Raw genomic sequence first — 26,053 nt, forward strand, 5'->3', positions numbered from 1 at the left:
AAGCCTACACTGGCATTAAGAGATTAATCATTGTTATGTATTCAGTGGTCTGTGTTTGCCTGAGCTTGAGTCTGGACTAAGGATTCTGAGCCCATGTTCTGATTTGATACATGATATCCAATCACAGAACATTTCTGGATTTGGGCCTCTGCCACTGGCCCTTAAACTCTGAGTCATGATTCGCAGCTTGGAAGTTTAGACAGCCAATCACATTGGGAGTGGGAGTGGCCCCGGCCTTCAGAAATATATATAAGCAGTTGCTTTGCCCCTGTTGTCCAGTTTTGTTAGTTCAGTAAAGGTTCTTACAGTTATCGCTGTGTCTTGCTTCATGGGAACCCACCTACACTTCAATCATTATGAAGATTGTCCCCTAAAACAACCCAGCCCCCTCTTCCAATAGCCCCAAATAATGCTCTCAACTCCCATATTGGCTTTTTAATTTGAAAAACTTTACTACTAGAAAAGACAGTTAAAGATGCATCTAAGTTTATGCAAGCAATTATTTTTAACAAGTGCTCAGAAGACAAATAGGAAGAACCCCCCAAAGAGCCATTTATTTCACTTTCTTGGGGCTCGTTTCATTTCCTCTCCCGCCAGCTGGAGAAAGGTAACTCCAAACAATTATATCCACTCACTTATTGAGCTAAATGTGCTCCACTGCGTCTAATACAACATTTGTCCCTCTCATTTCCTTTTGAAGAGAAACAGTCATGGCTGATCCTTGCTAAACTTTGCAGAGTAGCATGCAAACTATTACCTGGAACTAGAAGATTGTTCAGCTGCCAGCCATTCCTCCACTGAAGTCTACTCGTTCTTTGAAAGGGAAAATTGCAGCCTTGAACCGAGAATATATTCTCATCCTCCATTTTTCTGTGTGGACGCTGGTCTTTAATAATGCCCCAATAACACCCAACGAAGTTATTACTGGAAAACCAACAGGAGAGTCAAATAAATTACTGGGACAAGGTGAGTTGTGGGAATTTGGCACTCCCCAAAATCACCGTGGGGGAGGTACATCTTTGGCTGCCCCTTCCTGAAGCAGGCCGACCAGAAATGAGTGAAGTCGAAAGCAAGTTGGTTGATAGAAAGGTCTCTGGAGGGGCAGAAAAACAGAGGTCTCTTGCTCAACTCCGGCAATCGCCAAAGTCCTACAGCAGCCGGCCTTCCCGGTAAGACACACATTGCAACAAAGATCTAGGGAAGGTCTTCAATTACACGGAAGACATCTTGATGGGCGTTTCTGCTGTCTCGCGTCTACAAGCTGAGACTCCAGTTGCACCAGTTCTTGGGCTTTCTGGACCCTGTGCTCAATGTACTGATGGGCCTCCTCGTCTTCTGGTTGCTCCTCGTGAGCCGTTTCACGTGAGTACATCAGGTCGTGATCCGATATGCCGAACATGTGCAAAGAGTGGAGATACGCAATGTGCTCGTCCAGCTGTAGGTCCGAGTTCCTTTGGTTGGCGTGCAAAGACTGGAGCTGCAGTTGCGTCACCGAGCTCCTGGTATCTTCCAGTGTGAACAGTTCCCTCAGCTCCTGCTTGGTGAAATACCTGTAGGGATTCTTCTTATCGCCCGTGCCCTGCCGTATGAGCGAGTCCTTGAAGACTTGGCGCCGGTAGATCCTCTCCTCCACCGTCCCACAGGTGATGAGCCTGTAGATCACAACGTTCTCCTTCTGCCCGATCCTGTAAGCCCGGTCGACGGCTTGGGCATCCGTGGCGGGGTTCCAGCTGGGATCAAATATCACCACACGGGAAGCGGCAGTTAAGGTGAGCCCAACACCGCCCACCTGCGTGGTCAGGAGGAAGACCGAATAGCCTTTGTCGTTCTGAAACGTGCCAATCCTCTTCTCCCGCTCCGCTAAGCAGGTCACTGTCCCATCGATACGCATCACCTTGAAACGCCGATGAGTCAAGATGCATTCTATGATATCGAGCATTTTCCTCGACTGGGAGAACACGAGAGTTTGGTGCCCTTCTTCCCGCAGATTCTCCAGCAGCGCCAAGAGGAACCTCAACTTGCCGGACTCCTCGATCAGAACCTGACTGGGCACGTGTTTGATTTCCTGGGTCATGTCAGAAACGGCCTCATCTTCCCCTTCCTCTTGCTCAGAGTAGCCCGAGACCTCCAAGCCGAGCTGGATGCAAGCTTGCGCCGACAGAAGCCTGGGGTGATCGCACAGTTTCTTCAGGATGGTCAACTCAGCCAACGGGGAACGAGTCGTCATTAGCAACTCCTTGATATGGTCCAAGTCGAGGAAGTTCCTATAGATCTCTTCTTGCATGGGCGCTAGGTAAACCCACACAATGAAGTCGTTTTTTCTCGGGAGAGACGGCATCTCTAGGACAGCAGTGCTGTTCTCCTCTCCGGGCAAACAGCTTTCTCGTTCTGAGCTCTGCGTCTGTATCGTGCCTTTACTTCGCCGCAAGAAATACGGCTGAATGATGGTCATCAGGTTCTCGGAGATCTTAAGGCCTAGGGCTTTTTCTCCGGGAGTTGCGTCCTTCTCCCGGGCCTTGGTGATGGGATTTTCATACTCCATCCGGAAGGTTTTGGCTGTGCCAAGCAGTGCCCCTTGGCAAGCAAAATCGAAGAGAGCCCACAGCTCTCGTAGGTTGTTCTGCACTGGCGTCCCTGTGAGGAGGATGCGGTTTTTGGCGGGGATGGCATACACCGATTTGGTGGTTTTAGCCGAAGGCGATTTAATCTTGTGCGCTTCGTCCAAGATGATGTAGTCCCAGACGAACTCCTGCTGGTCCGAAGTGGAGAGCTGTTCACAGTTGGCCAAGATCATCTGGTACGAGGTGAGAAGGACCCCCTTTTTGTTCTGCACCCGTTCCAGGTTTTGGCGCCGTTCCTTCCGGCTAGTGCCGTGGAAAACCTTCACCCGGATTCCCGGGGCCCACTTGACAAACTCTTGCACCCAGTTGTTAACCAAGGTAACTGGCATGATGAGTAGCACATGCCTGACCAGGTTGGCATCGAACATCCCTGAAAGAAAGGCGATAATCTGGATGGTCTTTCCCAAGCCCATGTCATCGGCCAGAATACCACCTCTCCTTCCATCCCGGAAGAGGCTGTACAAAAAGGCAACACCTTCCTTCTGATGCTCAAACAGCTTGTCGTGTATCTCCTTGTACAACAGGAGCCCACTCCGGCAGACGTCCACATATTCATCCGACTCCTGATCCAAATCCAGGGTCACCAACTTCTCCTCCAGGTTTTTGATGCACCCCTTCAGACTTTCGCTGGGCTGAATTTCATCAGCCTGGCTGTAAAGTTTGAGGGATTCCTCCAGATTTCCGTTCATGGATTCTTGCTCTGCTTGGGTCATGTATCTGCAAAGCACAACATAATGACTGTTTAGAAGAGCAGGTGGGGGGAAACAAAAAAATCGGGGGCTGCCAGTCCACTTTCTACAGGGATGGAGGACCTTTCTGGCTCCACAGGCCAGAGTTTACTGGTACGCAGGGATGTCAATCACCTGACATCACAGGTGCAAGGTGCTTTGAAGTCCCCAAGTTGGGACTTCAAAGCACCTTGCAAGGAAGGTGTTTTCCTCTATTTTAGCAGGGGTTTCCACTGAGACCCTTTTCCTGAGCCAATCCTGCTGAACTAAGCAGGATTTAACCCCCACTCACCGACTGATGAGTGGAGATTAAATCCTGCCCTGTTTGGCTATGCACCCCTGTTCCCTGATTGGAACAGGCAAGACAGGATCCAAGTCTGCCATCTCACCTGTCAAATGACATCACAACTCATATCAGCTGGTGGGTGTGGTTGGGGGAGGGGAATGGTCTTTCAGGACAAATGGGACCCCCTGGTTGTTATTGTTTAATTATACAGTGGTACCTCGGGTTAAGTACTTAATTCATTCCGGAGGTCTGTTCTTAACCTGAAACTGTTCTTAACCTGAAGCACCACTTTAGCTAATGGGGCATCCTGCTGCCGCCACGCTGCCGGAGCCCGATTTCTGTTCTTATCCTGAAGCAAAGTTCTTAACCTGAAGCACTATTTCTGGGTTAGCGGAGTGTGTAACCTGAAGCGTATGTAACCTGAAGCATATGTAACCCGAAGTACCACTGTACATTGAAATGGAAAATGTGTTTGTATGTATGGCAGGGAAACTTTGATTGAGGTAAACTAGAAATATCAACAACCTCAGATATGCAGATGACACAACTTGGATGGCAGAAAGTCAGGAGGAATTAAAGAGAGTGGAACAGACCAAACCGCAGACATGCATCCCATAAAACATCCACCTGGTCATCTAGTCCATCCACTTGCATTGCATGAATCTTTTGCCCAACATGAGATTTGAACCCACAACCCTGAAATTGAGAGTCTTGCACTCTCTACCGACTAAGCTCTGCCTTACACCAAGTCAGACCATTGGCACATTAGGATTAGTACTGTCTACACTGACTGGCCCATAAAGAAGGCTGATCGCCGAAGAATGGATGCTTTTGAATTCTGGTGCTGGAGGAGACTCTTGAGAGTCCCATGGACTGCAAGAAGATCAAACCTCTCCATTCTGAAGGAAATCAGCCCTGAGTGCTCACTGGAAGGACAGATCCTGAAGCTGAGGCTCCAAGACTTTGGCCACCTCATGAGAAGAGAAGACTCCCTGGAAAAGACCCTGATGTTGGGAAAGATGGAGGGCACAAGGAGAAGGGGACGACAGAGGACGAGATGGTTGGGCAGTGTTCTCAAAGAGACCAGCATGAGTTTGACCAAACTGCGGGAGGCAGTGGAAGACAGGAGTGCCTGGCGTGCTCTGGTCCAGGGGGTCACAAAGAGTCGGACACAACTAAACGACTAAACAACAACAACAACAACAACACTGACTGGCAGCAGTCCTCCAAGTTTTCAGGAAGAGCCTGGGAAATCGAACCCACGACTTTCTGCATGCAAGGCAGATTCTTTCTTTTTAAAAAGGTTGTTTTATACTTTTCAAATTTATACATTTCATTAATTTTACAATCATTTTAACGTTTCAAAGTCTGACTTCCTTCCCCCTCTTTCTGTGGTTCCTTAATTTTTTTTATCTTCTGCATATCCAAATTCATTCAATTAGCTACTTTAAATATATACTCTTATGAAACTGCAGGTTATTACAATAATCCTGCCAATGTTTTTATCTTTGCAACTTATCTGTAAATATTCAACAAACCATTTCCATTCTTTTATAAAAAGTTTGTAATCTTGATTTCTTATTCTTCCAGTAAGTTTCGCCATATCTGCATATTCCATAAGTTTTTGTATCCATTCTTCCTTTGCTGCGACCTTCTGCTTTTTCCCATTTTTGGGCGAGTAGCATTCTTGCTGCTGTAGTAGCACACATAAATAAATTTCTATACAATTTAGGTAGTTCTGTCCCTATAATCCCCAAAATTCTTTTGTATTCTTTTGGGAATGCAAGACAGATTCTCTACCAATGAACCACGGCAATTCCCTAGCGTTCTTACGTAAGCCCTCCCTCGCAGGCCGAAGTAACACAGGGCAGACACTGCTTTGTCACCCGAGGGAGAATTTGGACTGGACTCCCACCTTTGATACTGCTCCACCTCCCTGCGAGACGTTTTCTTCTTCACTACTGTCATCATGATGTTGCTGTGGAACCAGCCAGCAAGAAATCCGATCTAGCAACCCTGGAAACAAAGGAAAACAAGAGGCGAGTAGGGTGGGAATGATGGGCAAACCGAGAGTCTTAAAAGTACCGAGGGTGATGTTGGAAGTGTAAATAAAAAAGACGGCACTTTTTTCATATGTGGTGGGAATGCAAAATAATTCAGAATTACCGGGAAATGATTTGTAACGAAATGAAAAGAATGTTTAAGGTAAGCTTTGCTAAAAGTCCAGAAGCCTTTTTTATCAGGCATTATAGGTCAATCAAATATCCTTTATTAGGCATAGCAAACCACACATTATCAAACAGACACCGTATACAAATTGTGCAAAATATGAGCTCAACTTAACAAGGTTTGTCCCAGTCAGATCTTTAATTCCAGAGAAAATCAATTTGCATAAATAATACAATACAACATTACCGCATCACCAATCAATTAAGAACCACTAAATCTCTTTATAATGGCCCAGTCTTTCTACATGGACAGCACTCAAAAATTCAGACACTATTAAAGTAATTTGATCATTCTATAGGTCAAGACTTGCCAAAAGAGAAGAAGAAACTTTTTATGTATGCTACAACGGCGGCTAGGATGCTGCTAACTCAAAAATGGAAAAGTGACGAGATACCAACTAAGGAAGAATGGAAAGAAAACTAATGGATTATGCTGAAACGGCGAAACTAACTGAAAGATTAAGAGACTAAGACAATAGAAACTTCAAAAAAGATTGGGAAGCATTTATGTTGTATCTACAGAAGGCCTTCTGGGAAATGATATATCATGAGATGAAAAAGATGTTGAAATATACATTTTTTAAAAAACAAGAAGCATTTTTACTTGGTATTATAGGTCAGGACATTAACAGGCAAGATGTTAAATTGTTTTTATATGCAACAACTGCGGCAAGAGTATTGTTAACCCAGAAATGGAAAGAAGAAGAAATTCTGACGAAAGAAGAATGGCAGACAAAATTAATGGACTCTGCAGAATTGGACAAAATGACAGGAAGGATTCGAAACCTGCGGCACCAGAGATTTGCAAAAGATTGGAAGAAGTCTATGAATTATTTGAAGAGCAACTGTAATCAACAAATTACGCTAGAAGTTTTGAAAGGAGAAATATACGAAGTGTTACAAAGTAGAAAAAGATAGAGATATTGGTTATGAGTTTGAAATGTAATAGGGAAGACAAGAAATGCATACTGAGAGATTAGATTGGAAAATTTCCAGACAGGATTGAGGGAAGTCAAAAAAGTTGAATAAGATGTAAAAGTGTGTTTAATTACTGTTGAAAATGATACGTTCAAAAACTAATAAAAAAATTATATATATATATATATATATATATATATATATATATATATATAAAATGTTGTATCTACAGAAACATTGTAAAGAAACGGACTCACTAGAACGGGGGTCGGCAACCTGCGGCTCCAGAGCCGCATGTGGCTCTTTAAAGCCTTTGCTGCGGCTCCGGGGAGGAGGCGATGGGAGGAGGCGAGGAGCGGAGGCGAGGGGAGGAGGCGAGGAGCGGAGGCGAGGGGAGGAGGCGAGGGGAGGAGGCGATGGGAGGAGGCGAGGAGCGGAGGCGAGGGGAGGAGGCGAGGGGAGGAGGCGAGGGGAGGAGGCGAGGGGAGGAAGCGAGGGGAGGAGGCGTGGGGAGGAGGCGAGGAGTGGAGGCGAGGGGAGGAGGCGAGAGGAGGCGGCGAGGAGCGGAGGCGAGGGGAGGAGGCGAGGGGAGGAGGCGATGGGAGGAGGCGAGGAGCGGAGGCGAGGGGAGGAGGCGAGGAGCGGAGGCGAGGGGAGGAGGCGAGGGGAGGAAGCGAGGGGAGGAGGCGAGAGGAGGCGAGGGGAGGAGGCGTGGGGAGGAGGCGAGGGGAGGAGGCGTGGGGAGGAGGCGAGGGGAGGAGGCGAGGCGAGGGGAGGAGGCGAGGAGTGGAGGCGAGGGGAGGAGGCGAGGAGTGGAGGCGAGGGGAGGAGGCGTGGGGAGGAGGTGAGGAGTGGAGGCGAGGGGAGGAGGCGAGGGGAGGAAGCGAGGGGAGGAGGCGTGGGGAGGAGGCGAGGAGTGGAGGCGAGGGGAGGAGGCGAGAGGAGGCGGCGAGGAGCAGAGGCGAGGGGAGGAGGCGAGGGGAGGAGGCGATGGGAGGAGGCGAGGAGCGGAGGCGAGGGGAGGAGGCGAGGAGCGGAGGCGAGGGGAGGAGGCGAGGGGAGGAGGCGTGGGGAGGAGGCGAGGAGTGGAGGCGAGGGGAGGAGGCGAGGGGAGGAAGCGAGGGGAGGAGGCGTGGGGAGGAGGCGAGGAGTGGAGGCGAGGGGAGGAGGCGAGAGGAGGCGGCGAGGAGCGGAGGCGAGGGGAGGAGGCGAGGGGAGGAGGCGATGGGAGGAGGCGAGGAGCGGAGGCGAGGGGAGGAGGCGAGGAGCGGAGGCGAGGGGAGGAGGCGAGGGGAGGAAGCGAGGGGAGGAGGCGAGAGGAGGCGAGGGGAGGAGGCGTGGGGAGGAGGCGAGGGGAGGAGGCGTGGGGAGGAGGCGAGGGGAGGAGGCGAGGCGAGGGGAGGAGGCGAGGAGTGGAGGCGAGGGGAGGAGGCGAGGAGTGGAGGCGAGGGGAGGAGGCGTGGGGAGGAGGCGAGGAGTGGAGGCGAGGGGAGGAGGCGAGGGGAGGAGGCGAGGGGAGGAGGCGAGGGGAGGAGGCGAGGGGAGGAGGCGAGGGGAGGAGGCGAGGCGAGGGGAGGAGGCGAGGAGTGGAGGCGAGGGGAGGAGGCGAGGGGAGGAGGCGAGGGGAGGAGGCGTGGGGAGGAGGCGAGGGGAGGAGGCGAGGGGAGGAGGCGAGGGGAGGAGGCGAGGGGAGGAGGCGGAGGAGTTAGTTGCCTGAAGCCCCTTTTTAAACTTAAGCAGGGGGAAGTTTGGTGAATTGTTCTTTCCTTGGGGAAAGCAGGCTGCATTGAAAGGGGCCGTATACACTGGTCACTGTTTTGAAGGGGAGTGAAGAACACACACTCAAAAAAAGGTAACTTGTTAATTTTATTTCTATGAGGAGGAGTAATTCTGAGGGGTCAAACAAATGAATAATAAAAAGGTATTTTTATAATGACGAATGCCTCATTATTAATTATTATTTACATCGGCCACTGATTATGATTTATTGTACACTGGGGCCCTGATTAATTTTCTATGGCATTTTGGGGCATTGATTATTGGGCATAGCAAGTTGCGGTCGCGTGGAATTTGTGCTTTGTGACTGTTTGAGGTGGGGTTTTTTTCTTGGGAGGCTGGGCGGTGCGAAGAGAGGGAGGCTTGTGGTAGTGTCGGGGCTTGTCTCTAGCAAAGTAAGTCCTCGCCATTTGGTCACATGCGCAGCATTCTAGTTGTGGGGGTTAGGTGGCTTCGGCGCTCCAACGCTTGCTTTGCTGGCTGCTTTCAAAAGCGTCGGAAACAGCTGTGCTGTTGCTGGGTAACCGGATCGTCCCAGCAGCCATCTTATCTGCCCATGTGGTCTTCTGAGGCGGCCGCCATCTTACTATAGGAAATTCCACGTGGGAGTTAGTTGCCTGAAGCCCCTTTTTAAACTAAGCAGGGGGAAGTTTGGTGAATAGCTAACACTTTCCTTGGGGAACGTTATGCAACAGCTTATTGCTGGTCTTTCCCGCCTTTGTAAGCAGGCTGCATTGAAAGGGGCCATATACACTGGTCACTGTTTTGAAGTGGTATTTAATTTACTGGTTGTAAATTAAATATTTTAATTAGCTATTTGTCCTTTTTTCTTGAGATTGACAGCTGACTGCACGATCCTGTATATACAGCATTAAGGCAAGAAACAATATATACAGTGTTATATTTGTTTTAAATGTTGCAATGTTTTTGCGGCTCCCAGTTGTTGTTGTTTTTTTGGAAACGGGTCCAAGTGGCTCTTTTTGTCTTAAAGGTTGCAGACCCCTGCACTAGAAGGATTTGACTAAGCACTTACAACCAACAAAAAGAATACAGAAAGTATTTAATTTAGAGAATACGATATTAAGGTACAATAAAATAAGCAGGCGAAGTTAATATACAAAAAACGAGAAGAGGAAGCTGAGGGATGTCGGGGGGCGTTATTTGGTATCGTTCTTTTATTTGATGTGATTGTGACAAAGATAAAAATGTAAAACTTAATAAAAACTATTTTTTTAAAAAAGTACTGAGGGTGCAGGGAAGGAAAGCACCGTGCGAAATAAGAAGCAGCGTTGTGCAGTGGTTAGAGTGTTGGACTAGGGCCTGGGAGAGTTGTTGTTGTTGTTTAGTCGTTTAGTCGTGTCCGACTCTTCGTGACCCCCTGGACCAGAGAACGCCAGGCACCTCTGTCCTCCACTGCCTCCCGCAGTTTGGTCAAGCTCATGCTGGTAACCTCGAAAACACTATCCAACCATCTCGTCCTCTGTCGGCCCCTTCTCCTTGTGCCCTCCATCTTTCCCAACATCAGGGTCTTCTCCAGGGAGTCTTCTCTTCTCATGAGGTGGCCAAAGTACTGGAGCCTCAGCTTCACAATCTGTCCTTCCAGTGAGCACTCAGGGTTGATTTCCTTCAGTATGGAGAGGTTTGATCTTCTTGCAGTCCATGGGACTCTCAAGAGTCTCCTCCAGCACCAGAATTCAAAAGCATCAATTCTTCGGCGATCAGCCTTCTTTATGGTCCAGCTCTCACTTCCATACATCACTACTGGGAAAACCATAGCTTTAACTATACGAACCTTTGTTGGCAAGGTGATGTCTCTACTTCTCAAGATGCTGTCTAGGCCTGTCATTGCCCCTTCCCCTTCATGGATCACTGCCTTGCTGTGGCGAAGGGGCTTGAAGAACTCAGAGAAGCTATGAACTATGCCGAGCAGGGCACCCAAGATGAACAGGTCATAGTGGAGAGTTTTGACCAAAAGTGATCCACCTGGAGAAGGAACCGGCAAGCCACTCCAGTATCCCTGCCAAGAAAACTCCATGGACAAAGACAACAGGGCCTGGGAGAGACACGGGTTCAAATCCCCACCCAGCCACGATGCTCAGTGGCTTGGCCCAGTCACTATGTCTCAGCCTAAACTACCTCACAGGGCTATTGTGGTGATTAAATGAGGAGCAGGGCTATGGATTAAACCACAGACTTGCCGATCAGAAGGTCGGCAGTTCGAATCCCTGCGACGGGGTGAGCTCCCGTTGCTTGGTCCCTGCTCCTGTCAACCTAGCAGTTCGAAAGCATGTCGAAGTAGATAAATAGGTACCACTCTGGCGGGAAGGTAAACGGTGTCTCCTGCACTGCTCTGGTTCTCCAGAAGCGGCTTAGTCATGCTGGCCACATGACCCGGAAGCTGTACGCCAGCTCCCTCGGCCAGTAAAGCGAGATGAGCGCCGCAACCCCAGAGTCGGCCACAACTAGACCTAATGGTCAGGGGTCCCTTTACCCTTTAGGGGAAAACCGTGTGCTGGAAATGCAACAAAGGAACAAAAGGATCATTGTGAAATAATACTAATGATGATGACAAAATGCCAAAATATTTTAAGTATTTAAATGGAATTAGGAAATGTATGTTACACCGAGGGAAGAGAAACATTGTGAAAGCAGGAAGGAAGTCAACTTTAAAATTTGTCTTAAATTTGAATTAGTTTGGTGTGGATTTGTTAAATTGATTTGAAAAGCGATACAAATCATTTGGCAAAAACAATAAAATTATCATAGCAGCTGGAAGATCTATGCCTACTATCAGAGAAGGAAGAAACCACCCAGGTTTTGGTAATGATATATTGAATGATGATAAAAGGAGAGCTGGGTTTTAAAACAAAAAAATCAAGATTTCAAATAGATTTAATAGAAGGCGGTGGAAAAACATTATCCAAAATGTAAGATTTGTTATTAGAATGGTATACAAAAGATGAAGAAGTAAAAGAAGCAATGATAAAATGGGCCATAGATTTTGGGCATAATATTGAATTGGATGCTTAGCATGAGTTATGGAATGTAAACATGAAATTTACGGCATGTACTGTTTTAAAAGAGAATATAATGAAAATGATTTATAGGTGGCATCTAACACCAGTAAAACTGGCAAAAATGTACAGGATGAAGGATAAAAAAATGTTGGAAATGCAGAGAGGCAGATGGACACTTTTATCACATGTGGTGGACGTGTGATAAAGTTAAGAACTTTGGGGAATCGATTTACAATGAACTTAAGAAAGTACTTAAATATACTTTCCCCAAAAAAACCAGAAGCCTTTTTGCTGGGGTTGATGGGGAAGGAAATTAAGAAAGTAGATTTTTTTTTATGTATGCCACAGCTGCAGCAAGAAATATGCTTGACCAAAACTGGAAATTGTAAGAAGTTCCTACTATTGCAGAGTGGCAGACAAAAACGATGAGTTATGCAGAGTTAGTTATGCAGAATTTGGGACCAGGATAATCAAAGGTTTCAAGAAAGCTGGGAGTAAATTTATGGTGTATATAAAAGATAACTGTAAAACTTTAAAGACACTGGCAGGACTGAAATAGCTCTTACAACATATGGAAGATACAGTATAAGGTTAAATAAACAGAATATGTGATATAAGAAAATAAAGGATACTCGCTGAAGGGATGGAGGGAAGCTACAAGCTCGGCAGAGCTCAAGTATTTATATGATTTATTGTACTGTACTATAAAAGTTTGTATAAAGAAAATAATAAAAAAAATTGGAAAAGAAAGAAACCACCTAGGTTTTAAGTGGTGGCTATAAACCACACCCTTTCAGGGGTCCCCTTTGCAGAACCAGCCCAAAGCCACTTAAAACTGGGGTTTTTTTTAAGAAGGTGATTGCTTTAAGATTGATATAAGGTAAAAAAGTGAAATACAGGAATGTGAAGAAATTGGTAAAGTGATATGGAAGTCTGTTAAAGGGAGGAAAGGAGGTCGATGCTTTATTTAAGCAATGCTTTAAGTTACAAATTCTTTGATTTTTGATTCTGAAATGTAATGAAATATGGAAAACTTAATAAAAATTATATTAAAAAAAACCACACACACAAAAACCTGGGGCTTTTTTCTCTTCTTACCAGCACAAATAATTCTTCTTCAGGTTAGTCGGGGGAAGAGGAGGAGGAAAAGGAGAATAAACTGTGTCCTGAGAGGTTTGGATATCTGGGTGCAAACAGAACTCTCTCCAGTCTGCAGCAATATCAGTCAACTGCAGCTGTGCCCAAACTTTGGGTAGAATGACACCCCTCTGGCCCAATGAGAAGTTGGGAGGAGGGCGGGAAAAGGCAAGGTACCTTAGCAATCCTGGCCACTCTCTCCAAAGAATTCTGGGAGCTGTAGTTTGTTAAAAGGGTGCTAAGAGTGGTTAGGAGCCCCCATTCCCCTCCCAGAACTACAATTCCCAGAATACCTTGCACTTGTTAACCTGCTCTGGGAATTGTAGGAGAGGCTCCTAATAACACAGCACCTTTAACAAACTACAGCTCCCAGAATTCTTTGTGGGAAGCCATGGCTGTTTAAAGCGGTATCGTAGTGCTTTAAATGTATGGTGTGGATGTGGCCTCATGGAGCTATGATTCTTTGAGTGGTTTTTATTGATGCAGAGAAGGCCTTTGATAATATTTCTTGGATGTTCATGAAGAAAAATTTGGAAGGGATGGGAGTGGGGCGGGGGTTTGAAAATGGTATAGAAGCAATCTATTCAGAACAAAAAGCTAAATTGATAGTAAACAATGTGGTGACAGAGGAGTTTAAAATTGAAAAAGGGACACGCCAGGGGTGCCCCCTATCCCCCCTATTGTTCATCTCAGTTCTGGAGGTGTTGCTAAACATGATTAGAAAGGACCGGTTGGTCCAAGGAATTGAGGTCGGAGTGAAACAATATAAATTGAAAGCATTTGCAGATGACTTGGTATTAACATTACAGGAACCAGTCTCCAGCACTAAAAGAGTGTTAGAATTAATTTCTGACTTTGGTCGGATGGCGGGGTTTAAGTTAAATAAGCAAAAACCCAAAGTTTTAGCAAAAAATTTGACAGCCACAGAAACAGATGAGTTCTCTAAAGAAACGGAACTGAATGTGGTTAAAAAAGTAAAATACCTAGGGGTGTATCTGACCTCTAAAAATTTGAATTTGTTTAAAGATAACTATGAGAAATGTTGGTCAGAAATCAAAAGAGATTTGGAAACATGGTCAAGATTGAAACTTTCCTTGTTAGGCCGAATAGCTGCTGTAAAGATGAATTGCCGAAAATGTTATTTTTGTTTCAGGCCCTACAGATCGTGGACAAGGTGGAATGTTTTGGAAAGTGGCAGAAGGATATATCTAAGTTTGTTTGGCAGGGCAAAAAGCCCCGAATAAAGTTTAAAATATTAACTGATGTGAAAGAAAGAGGGGGATTTGCCCTGCCAGACTTGAGGCTATATTATGAATCTGCAGCCTTCTGCTGGTTGAAAGATTGGATTTTACTGGAGAACACTGATGTCCTAGATCTGGAAGGGTTTGATAATGCGTTTGGGTGGCATGCATATTTGTGGTATGACAAGGTTAAAGTGCACAAATTGTTTAAAAATCATATTGTCAGAAAAGCAATTTTGATGGTATGGACAAAATATAAAGACTTATTGGAGAGTAAGACTCCGAGGTGGCTCTCACCGGTGGAGGCCAAGGCACGTAAGAGACTTAACATGGAGGCCCATTGGCCTAAATATTGGGAAATAATTGAAAAAATTGGAGACAATTGGAGGTTGCTGAGCTTGGAAAAACTGAAAACCAAGGTGCGAGATTGGCTGCACTATGCGCAAATTCAGGAGGTCTTTAAAATAGATAAAAAGGTTGGATTCCAGGTGGAAAAATCGAAACTAGAGACTGAATTGTTAGAGCCAAAAAATAAACTACTTTCGAGAATGTATAACTTGCTGCTTAAATGGAATACTCAGGATGAGACAGTCAAATCCGCCATGATAAAATGGGCGCAGGATGTGGGGCACAACATTATGTTTGTAGACTGGGAAAGGTTATGGAACACCGGTTTGAAATTTACGGCATGCACTGCCTTGAAGGAAAATATTATGAAAATGGTATACCGGTGGTACATGACCCCAGTCAAGCTAGCTAAGATATACCATCTGTCCGACAACAAATGTTGGAAATGTAGAGAGGCGGAAGGGACATTCTTTCATCTCTGGTGGACCTGCCCGAAAGTGAAGGCCTTCTGGGAAATGATCCATAATGAACTAAAAAAGGTACTGAGATTTACCTTACCTAAGAAACCAGAGGCCTTCCTTCTGGGCATGGTGGACCAGAGAGTGCTTAAGAAGGACAGAACCTTTTTCATGTATGCTACCACAGCAGCAAGGATCCTGATTGCAAAATATTGGAAGACACAAGATTTACCCACGCTGGAGGAATGGCAATCGCAGTTGATGGACTATATGGAATTGGCCGAAATGACTGGCAGAATCCGAGACTTGGGAGAAGAAACAATTGAGGAGGACTGGAAAAAGTTTAAGGACTATTTGAAAAAAACATTATAAGCTGTATGAATGTTAAAAAAAATGCACCTTTTAGGAAACTCTAGCTTCAGCAAATGTAAGTTAATGAAATGAAAATTAAGACACAAGAATTTAGAGGTAAAATAATGAAACAACTTTATTCTGTTTAACACAAAACGTACAAGAATTGGGTTACAGTAAAATTGAAATCAGGGAACATGATAAAATGGAAGATACAATAAGTTTTGAAATAAGTTAACAAATTGCTGATGTTTTATATGACAGAGAATGCAGGGTTTGGAGGATGCGGGGAAGTCCTTTAGATTTGATGAAAAAAGAACATGGAAATTTGTTATTCTTCTATTCTATTTTCTTATATCTATCCTTTATTCTTTTTTCTGTATTTCTTAAAATCAATAAAAAATATTATTTTAAAAAAAAATATGATTCTTTGAGTGGTTTAACCAGTGCCGGATTTATGTATAAGCTAAGAGCCCTTCCGATATTTGAAGAGGGCTACCATATCAGCCAGGGATGCGGGTGGTGCTGTGGGTTAAACCACAGAGCCAAGGGCTTGCCGATCAGAAGGTCGGCGGTTCGAATCCCCGTGATGGGGTGAGCTCTCGTTGCTCAGTCCCTGCTCCTGCCAACCTAGCAGTTCAAAAGCATGTCAAAGTGCAAGTAGATAAATAGGTACCGCTCCGGTGGGAAGGTAAACGGCATTTCCATGCACTGCTCTGGTTCTGCTGGCCACATGACCCGGAAGCTGTACGTCGGCTCCCTCAGCCAATAAAGCGAGATGAGCACCACAACCCCAGAGTCGGTCACGACTGGACCTAACGGTCAGGTGTCCCTTTACCCTTTAAACAAGCTATAGCTTAGGGCCCCGCTCTCTTGGGGGCCCCCCAAAAAATTAAAGGAAAAAACAACTGGATGTACATTTCCAAAATATAAGATAAAACAGATAAAATAAAACCTACATACCGCAACAGTGTTTTGTGTTGTGTAGACTCCTATGATGTAAGTCATGGGCCCCGCCTGCTAGCCTGCTCCCTAAAATATCACTGGTTTGCTCTTTTCTATATATATAGGATGTCTACATTCTGCATGGACTGGTTGCACGGCAACATGGGCAAATGGCTTGAGATACCTATTCGGTCCATAAATTACCATATAGCATATATTCAACACAAAAAACAGCAGCAATTTGTTGTTGACAAAGGGCAGCTGGACATATAAAGGCCCCATTACCTTCAGCAGCTTAGGGCCTCATCAAACCCAAATCCGGCCTTGGGTTTAACTATCACTCTTCACGGGGAAACATAGGGATTGTCGGGCTCCGACCCTAACAGGTCTCAGGTGCCAAAATATCTTGGGCCAGCCCTGATCTGGAAGACCATGGGTTTTCCATCCCTGGTGATTTATGCTAACCAGGGTTAAAAATGCACACGATGGTTTGGGCTTCCAGCAGACAAACAATGGTTTGGAACTGCTTCCTTTCCCTTCTGTTCAACACTTAGCTTCCTCAGGGCAGAGGTTTCCTCCTGTCTTTAAGATGCAACTGCCTCCTGAAGCAGAACCAGGGTCCTAATCCGTGGCTTGTCAATGGTGGGTTAATTCAGACCGAACTGCAAGCCACAGCTAGTGCAAACTGTGCTCTGCTCTCCTGCCTTGACTGACCCCTCCAAACCATGGTTTGTTAGCTAGCGTCAGCCCAGACACAAAGCCAAACGGTTTGGGGTTACAAACCATGGTTTGGCATCGTGGTTCCACCCACGCTAAACAAGGGCATAGCTGTCAACCGTCCCTTACTTGGCGGGAAACTCCCTTATCCCAGCACCGTGTCCCGCTGCTGTCCCTTATTGATGATGTCCCTTAAATTTCCCAGGTTTCATGCTCGCCCGGCTTGGGAGGGAAGCAGCGGCTCGGGGTCCTCCGCCTTGAGTGAGAGAGAGCGCACGAATGAGCTGCCGCATCTCCGTCTCTCCCTTTTCCCCCTCAGGGGCGTGTTGTGAGGAGACGGCTGTCAACGGGCGGCCAGGCAGCCCCTCTTTTGCGAGAATTCCACTGCACTGTCAGGGGAAGCTAGAGGCAGCGGCGGAGGTGGCAGCTGAGGAGGTGGCCTGAGGGAGGAGGAAGAGGAGGGGATGGGGAGGGACACAGAAGGGCGGCGCTTCAGCGGCGCAACCGCCTCATGCCAGACTCGCGGGCAGCGTGGGCGAGAGTCTCCCTCCCTCTCTCTCAGGTGGGGAAGGGCCAATGGAACTCCTCGCGCCAGGATGACGGCAGCCCCGACGTGCTGCTTAGCAGACCCTCCAACCAGTGCAGCATCTTAATGTAGTGATTTCTCCCTCTGCATCCCTTTCATAACTCTATTTTTATAAATCATTTGTCCATCCGTAGTTCAAATTTTTACTACAAGTTTTCTGTCAATCCTACCAATGTATGTAACTCTTTCCAATAGCTTTTCAAATAAATTATAAACTTTCCCCCTTCTTTATTAAAGAGGTCCTCTTCCCGGTTTCTAATTCTGCCTCTAAACTTTGCCATCTGGACGTCGTTCATCAGTTTTGTCTGCCACTCTTCTTTGGTCAGAGTTGTAGACCCTTAGGATCATCTAGTCCGACCCCCTGCAAAACACAGTCGCAGCAAAAGCAGCCTGGCTCCATCAGTGCCGGATTTATGTATAAGTTAAGCAAAATCCCTTATTTTGGCTGCTGATCCCTTACTTTCGAGGCTGCTGGTCCCTTATTTTCAAATTTGTAAGTTGACAGCTATGAACCAGGGTTTCTCAAACTTGTGTCTCCAGCTGTTGATGTTCGATTTCAATTCCCATCAACCCTTCTGGAGAGAAAGTTCTTTCATATGTGTTTGACTTGTAAAAGAGAATTGGGAAATTATCCACAATAAATTGGGGTGGGGGGAATGTTTTAAAGTACCGTACTTTCCCGCCAAAACCAGAGTCCTTTCTGTTGGGGATAATTCAGACTGAAATTCCCTGGTGTCAAAAAAAGGTTATTTATGTATGCAACAACTGCAGCCCGTGTTTTGTTAGCCCAAAAATGGAAAACAAGCAAGGTCCCAAATAAAGAAAAATGGCAACTTAAGTTGAGAGAATATGCACAACTTGCAGACTTAACATAATAAGAGCACAAGAATAACAAACGTTTAAAGATGATTGGGAAACGTTTATTGAATATATGGGAAATAATTGTGTACAGCTGAAAATGCGGGCAGCAGCAACAAGATAAATTCAACAGTGTAAATAAGTTTTGATGGATGCAATAATGGAATACTGAATGGTATAGTTTTTGTAAAAATTGTGATATGTAAAATGAACCATGGAAAGAAAAGAAGGGAAGTCACTGATATTTTAAGGATGTAAAATGAGTATTTTAAATTGCAAAACAGATATATATCTATATCTCCCATCCCTAAGCAGCAGAACCCAGTGGTCAGGGATAATAAGAGCTGAACTTCAACAATAGCTGGAGACCCTGCACTAAACCATTCAATAACATTCAAAGCAAATTCCTGCAAAGAATCCTGGGGCCTGTGGTTTGTGAAGGGTTGCTGGCTATTATAACTCAGTGAGGTGTAAACTACAGTACCCAGAATCCTTTGAGGGATTATTCTGCTGTTGCTGGACTCGCAGTTCCATCATCCCTGACCACTGGCATTGCTGGCTGGGTCTGCTGCCAGTCAGAGTCCAGCAGGACCTCCGCCCCCGCCTTAAGGAAAACAAGGCTTTCTGTCCCTTTAACAGAGGTTTGAACTGCAACAATTAGCAGGTGTTGGCGATTATCTTTAGTCCCCTTGTGCCAACAAACTGACTTATGCAGATCAGATATATTTTAAGGACACGGGAGCAGTCCATACCCATTTGTTTTTCCTCCCCATGGTCAGCTGGCAACACCAGTACGAAAAAGTGGATTGTGGCAAATGCAAAGTTACATTTATCTCTGCTGAGTCGCAGCTGGAATGAATGATGCAAGGGTTAGCCCAAAGGGGGGAAAAGAAATTAGATCAGCTTGTTCAAGGAGTATTGGTTGCAGATTTTTAAAAATATGTAGTTGTTTTTTATTAATGTAACATCAAAAGTACAGACACAAAGAAAGGGTAATGAAAGTTGCAAAATATCAGAGCGCCGCAAAGGTTATATTTTCCAAACGGGGGGGAGAGAGCAAATACAGTGGTACCTCAGGTTACATACGCTTCAGGTTACAGACTCTGCTAACCCAGAAATTGTGCTTCAGGTTAAGAACTTTGCTTCAGGATGAGAACAGAAATCGTGCTCCGGCGGCGCGGCAGCAGCAGGAGTCCCCATTAGCTAAAGTGGTGCTTCAGGTTAAGAACGGACCTCCGGAACGAATTAAGTATTTAATCCGAAGTACCACTGTACACTAAACTCTCCCCAATATATTGAGAAATTGGCTGTCGTGGTGTGTTTTGATGCTTTTATTTTTCTACATTACAGTGGTACCTCGGGTTAAGGACTTAATTCGTTCCGGAGGTCCATACTTAACCTGAACCTGTTCTTAACCTGAAGCAATACCAAGGTAATATTTCTGAAGTATATGTAACCTGAAGTGTATGTAACCCGAGGTACCACTGTATCTGAATTTGGCACCTAAGAAATGAACTCCCACAAGAGTAAAAACGTTCCAGGTCTTTGTTACCCTTAAAAAGGTAAAGGGACCCCTGACCGTTAGTTCCAGTCGCAGACGACTCTGGGGTTGCGGCGCTCATCTCGCTTTACTGGCCGTACAGCTTGTGGGTCATGTGGGCAGCATGACTAAGCCACTTCTGGTGAACCGAGCAGCGCACGGAAACACCGTTTACCTTCCTGCCGGAGCGGTACCTATTTATCTACTTTGACGTGCTTTTGAACTGCTAGGTTGGCAGGAGCAGGGACCGAGCAACGGGAGCTCACCCCGTCACGGGGATTCGAACTGCCAACCTTCTGATCGGCAAGTCCTAGGCTCTGTGGTTTAACCCACAGCGCCATCCACGTCCCTCATTACCTTTAGAAACGCATAATTTGTGAGTTTTTTCCTCTCTGCAATAGCCAGAATCCACATATTTATGTACCACAACACCATCCTGCAGTGTCTTTTGTTTCTGGCTCAAATAAGTTCTTACTGCAGCCAGCATCCATGGAGGACGTTCCTTGGACTGGAAAATGACCGCTTGATCACCTTGCGAGTTCAAAAGAGCAAGCCGGTTGCAGATTTTTAACTGGTGGCCCTTTTCAGCCTCAGTCTCAGGGTCTGAACTCAGCAACCCTGATAAACAACCCTGCATGCTCAGAATTGGGGGGAAAACAGGAAACTTGTTTTGTTCATCTCAGTGGAAACCAAGAAGCGTGACTGCCAGGTTGACCATCTCCTTAGCAAACCCATCGACTTTGCGGCGAACTCTCTGACTTCCCGAGGGTTGCTGAGAAAGTAGCTGCTTTTAACACCATGTAACACATTTCTGAAACAGGCAGACACCTGCGGGTATCGCATAACACCTGTATTATCTGTTTTAAAACAAGAATTAAGGTCACTCGGTTTAAAAGTGCCCAGGAGGCAGCCCAGGCTAATGATAGCTCAACCAGGGTGCAGTTCTCAGCATGGAACCATAGAGTTGTCTAATTGTGAGGGACGCCAAGGGCAATCTAGTCCAACCCTCTGCAATGCAGGAAAATGCTTGTTTACAAAGCTATTGTACTACCAACCTTACTGTATGCTTGTGAAACATGGACCACTTATAAACGCCATCTCCAAAGATTCCATCAACGGTGTCTCCGAATAATTATAGACATCGCTTGGGAAGACAGGCGAACTAACACCAGTGTACTGGAAGAAGCAAAGATCACCCGTGTTGAAGCAATGATTCTTCAGCAACAACTTCGTTGGACTGGTCATGTTGTGCAGATGCCTGATGATCGTCTTCCAAAGCAACTATTCCGAACTTAAAAATGGAAAGCGTAATGCTGGTGTCCAACAAAAGAGGTTTAAAGACTGTCTCAAGACAAATCTTTTAAAAATGTAGTATAAACACCGACAATTGGGAAACACTGGCCTGCGAGCGCTCCAGTTGGAGAACAGCCTTTGCCAAAGGTGTCGTGGGCTTTGAAGACACTCGAACTCAGGACGCAAGGGGGAAACGTGCTAAGAGGAAGGCACGCTTGGTAAATCCACACCGTGATCAACTCCTGCCGTGGAAGGACGTGTCGATCCAGAATTGGCCTCCACAGTCACTTATGGACTCATTGTTAAAAGCGTGTTTATGGAAGACAATCTTATTTGGCTACGAGGGATCGCCAAAGAAGAAGAAGAAGAAGAGTTTGGATTTGATGTCCCGCTTTATCACTACCCTAAGGAGTCTCAAAGCAGCTAACATTCTCCTTTTCCTTTATCCCCCACAACAAACACTCTGTGAGGTGAGTGGGGCTGAGAGACTTCAGAGAAGTGTGACTGGCCCAAGGTCACCCAGCAGCTGCATGTGGAGGAGCGGGGAAGCGAACCCGGTTCACCAGATTACGAGTCCACCGCTCTTAACCACTACACCACACTGGCTCAAGAAGATGGGGCTCAAAACAATGACCCTGAGATTAAAAGTCTCTACTGACTGAGCTATAGCATGTTTTACTAGGGAGCAATCAAGGGGTTGTTTGGCCAAATACACACCATATATTCAATGCTCCATGATGTCATTTTAAACAGCCACGACATATTTGTTCTGAGTGCCAAGAGTTGCTGGGAGACCCCAAGTCCCCTCAAAGATCTACAATTCCAGGAATTCCACACAAAGAGGGATTTACCCAGGCGGGAATTTGTTCTGGAATCAGCCTCGAGCCCGGATTACCACCCTCACCTAGGCTGCATCGGCTATATTTCGTAAAATTTGTTTGTAAAAAGAATCCCAAAGCGATTTACAAAAAGACAGAGCAATAAAAGCGAGGAAAATTTGCAGTACCTACTTTTAAACGTACAAAAGCTAAAATACTAAAACCAGTTAAAATGGCCTTGGCTTTCTAAGCACCTGGGTTGTTGTTGTTGTTTAGTAGTTTAGTCGTGTCCGCCTCTTCATGACCCCCTGGACCAGAGCACTGCCTCCCACAGTTTAGTCAAACTCATGTTGGTCTCTTCGAGAACACTGTCCCACCATCTCGTCCTCTGTCGTCCCCTTCTCCTTGTCCACTCCATCTTCCCCAACATCAGGGTCTTCTCCAGGGAGTCTTCTCTTCTCATGAGGTGGCCAAAGTCTTGGAGCCTCAGCTTCAGGATCTGTCCTTCCAGTGAGCACTTAGGGCTGATTTCCTTCAGAATGGAGAGGTTGGATCTTCTTGCAGTCCATGGGACTCTCAAGAGTCTCCCCCAGCACCAGAATTCAAAAGCATACATTCTTTGGTGATCAGCCTTCTTTATGGTCCAGCTCTCACTTCCATACATCACTACTGGGAAAACCATAGCTTGAACTATACGGACCTTTGTTGGCAAGGTGATGTCTCTGCTTTTTAAGATGCTGTCTAGGTTTGTCATTGCTTTTCTCCCAAGAAGCAGGCGTCTTTTAATTTCGTGACTGCTGTCACCATCTGCAGTGATCATGGAGCCCAAGTAAGTAAAATCTCTCACTGCCTCCATTTCTTCCCCTTCTATTTGCTAGGAGGTGATGGGACCAGTGGCCATGATCTTCGTTTTTTTGATGTTGAGCTTCAGACCATATTTTGCGCTCTCCTCTTTCACCCTCATTAAAAGGTTCTTTAATTCCTCCTCACTTTCTGCCATCAGGGTTGTGTCATCTGCATGTCTGAGGTTGGGGGAAGAGATTAGGCAGCCATAAACCCTTGGGTGGTGAGGTGTTGTGCGGGACTGGAGAGTGGAAATATCCACAACTCTACCAAGGCTGAACACATTGATGGTGGTGTAATGGTTAGGGTGTTGGGCTAGGGCCAGGGAGAACAGGGTTCAAATCCCCTCTCAGCCATGAAGGTGACTGGGTGACCTTTGGGCCCAAGCACTGCCTCTCAGCCTAACCTACCTCACAGGGTCGTCGTGGGCATTAAATGAGGAGAGGAACCACTGGGTACACCCCCTTGAGCTCCCTGGAGAAAAAGGTGGAGTATAAATGCAATATGGAACGAAGTAATTCAAAGCACACACACCCTTAAAAATAATAATCTTGGGAACTGTAGTTTACCCCCCCACAGAACTACAACTCCCAGCGCCCTCAACAAAGTACAGTTCCCAGGTTTCTTTGGCAGGAATGTGCTTTCAGTATCCGCTTCGATCGGTGGAATCGGCATTCCACACATGCCATATAATATCAGTTCCGTATTGGTAAGAATGTGATTGTTTAGTGTGGTGGCGCCTACACTTTGGAACTCCCTGCCTATTGAGATCAAGCGGTCCCCTTCGTTGTACTCCTTTTGGTGCCTGCTGAAAACATTGTATAATAATTATTATTTATACCCCACACATCTGGCTGGGTTTCCTCAGCCATTCTTGTTTAGACAAGCCAGTGCTCACTGGAAGGACAGATCCTGAAGCTGAGGCTCCAAGACTTGGGCCACCTCATGAGAAGAGAAGACTCCCTGGAAAAGACCCTGATGTTGGGAAAGATGGAGGGCACAAGGAGAAGGGGACGACAGAGGACGAGATGGTGGGACAGTGTTCTCGAAGCTACCAGCATGAGTTTGACCAAACTGCGGGAAGAGTGCCTGGCGTGCTCTGGTCCAGCGGGTCACGAAGAGTCGGACACGACTAAACGACTACACAACAACAAATCTCTTTCCCGCGTTTTGCACTGGCTGCCCCTCCTTACTCTCTGCCTGACCTCCTTTCCCCATAGCTGCCTGCTCACATATTGCAACTCCCTTCTCTCCCCTCCAGACCTGCCCTTCCTTTCCCCCTTTTTTCCATGGGGGTCTGGTTTCAACGCTTGCTGAAATCAGAGCGGGCCGGCTTCACATTTCACCTGCAGTCCTCGCTTCCAGCGCTCTGCAGGAGAGGAGAGACTTGCCTTTCTCAGACGGGTGGAATAGACACTTTCACATATATGGATCTTATGCATAAACTGATTAGAGAATGAACTGATCCACTGGGTCTTCTATTTATTTTTTTTGTTGAAATCTACAATTCAATACAATGAATAGTATATATTATTTTTTCAAACGTACAGCCGGTTACATTGTGTGTGTTTATTGAATATGTTTCACATAACCAGAGGTTTTGCGCATTGTTAAAACATCTGCATTCGCTGCCCATCTACTATCAAGCCAGGTTCGAGGTCCTTGTATTAATTTACAAAATACTGCAGTACCTTGGTTCTCAAACTTAATCCATTCCGGAAGTCTGTTCCAAAACCAAAGCGTTCCAAAACCAAGGCGCGCTTTCCCATAGAAAGTAATGCAAAATGGATTAGTCCATTCCAGACTCTTAAAAATAACCCCTAAAACAGCAACTGAACATGAATTTTTCTATCTACTGAGACCATTGATCCATAAAATGAAAGCAATAATCAATGTAAAAAGGTAAAAGTAAAGGGACCCCTGACCATTAGGTCCAGTTGTGACCGACTCCGGTTGCAATGCTCATCTCGCTTTATTGGCCGAGGGAGCCAGCATACAGCTTCCGGGTCATGTGGCCAGCATGACTAAGCCGCTTCTGGCGAACCAGAGCAGCACACGGAAACACCGTTTACCTTCCCGCTGGAGTGGTACCTATTTATCTACTTGCACTTTGATGTGCTTTCAAACTGCTAGGTTGGCAGGAGCAGGGACCGAGCAACGGGAGCTCACCCCGTCACAGGGATTCAAACCGCTGACCTTCTGATCGGCAAGCCCTAGGCTCTGTGGTTTAACCCACAGCGCCACCTGCGTCCCAGCTTAGCAAGTCTACTTGGAGTTAAATACCATCTGTTGACCATTTTCAGATAGTTCTCCTTCAGAGAATAACATGCTGTGAACTTCAAACCACTCTTGCAAAGTTTCCCGCAGAGATTCAAATCTATATTATGTCCTATATTTCCTTGGCCATTGTGTCATCCCCAGGCCTGGGCAAGGAACCTAGGTGCCTGCTTCATTGAGACATGGAAACGGTCCTTCTCATCAGCCGGTAGCGAAGCCTGGATCGGGAGGCTATTAATAGCCCCCTGGTCCAAATTCGTCTCGCGCTGAGCTCCACCACAGCCGCCCGTCGGTCTCGGGTGTCAGCTGAGTTCCATCAGAGGTGTCTCGTCCAGCCGCCCATGTAGCAAGGCTGGCGCCTGGTATCGCGTCAGGCAGAGATGAATAGCCGGTCGCATGTGCTTCTGAATTCCTCCCAGGCCCCCTGAAGTCTGTGGGCCACATGGGAGAGAGAGAAGGAACCGGCATGAATCTGGCACATGGATGTCTCGGGTGCAGACATGCGTGTGTTCAGGCTGAGCACGAGGGCATCAAGAGAAAGGGGCACCACAGAAATCTTCAAATGCCCGTTTTACTATGGACCATACAATGCTGCTGAACCAGGTTCCACAAAAAGGTTCCCACAATAAATGAAAAAAATACATACATACATATATATATATATATATATATACACACCCAAAAATAATAAATAATAGAGATTATGGTTTATTTACATTTTGAACTACAGTCGTACCTCGGCTCCCGAATGCCTTGGGAGTCAAACGGAAGTGAGTGTTCTGGTTTTTGAATGTTCTTTCGGAAGCCGGACATCCGACAGGGCTTCCGTGGCTTCTGATTGGCTGCAGGAGCTTCCTACAGCCAATCAGAAGCCGCGCTTTGGAAATCGAATGTTTTGGAACTTTGGATTCTGTTCAACTTCTGAGGTACTCCTGTAGATATATATGGAGGCACCAAAATCTTAGCGCTTAGGGCCTCTAAAGGTCTTTCTCCATCCCTGGCTAATAATAATAATAATAATAATAATTTATACCCTGCCCATCTGGCTGGGTTTCCCACTCTGGAGG

At 46.2% G+C, this 26,053-nt stretch overlaps 1 protein-coding gene across 1 annotated transcript; it reads right to left on the reverse strand.

Moving 5' to 3' along the window:
* Window positions 1–420: 420 nt before the first annotated feature.
* LOC310825971 (DNA excision repair protein ERCC-6-like) lies at window positions 421–25,766 on the reverse strand. Its single transcript, XM_083700268.1, has 3 exons — window positions 25,723–25,766; window positions 5,551–5,651; window positions 421–3,338 (listed from the first exon to the last, which is right to left on the reverse strand). Exons 2-3 carry the CDS (start codon window positions 5,604–5,606, stop codon window positions 1,208–1,210), a joined length of 2,187 nt encoding a protein of 728 aa, XP_083556394.1. The 5' UTR covers window positions 5,607–5,651; window positions 25,723–25,766; the 3' UTR covers window positions 421–1,207.
* Between the last annotated feature and the right edge of the window lie 287 nt (window positions 25,767–26,053).

The sequence above is a fragment of the Podarcis gaigeae genome (assembly GCF_964106915.1).
Source record: "Podarcis gaigeae genome assembly, chromosome: 10".
Classification (NCBI taxonomy): Eukaryota; Metazoa; Chordata; class Lepidosauria; order Squamata; family Lacertidae; genus Podarcis; species Podarcis gaigeae.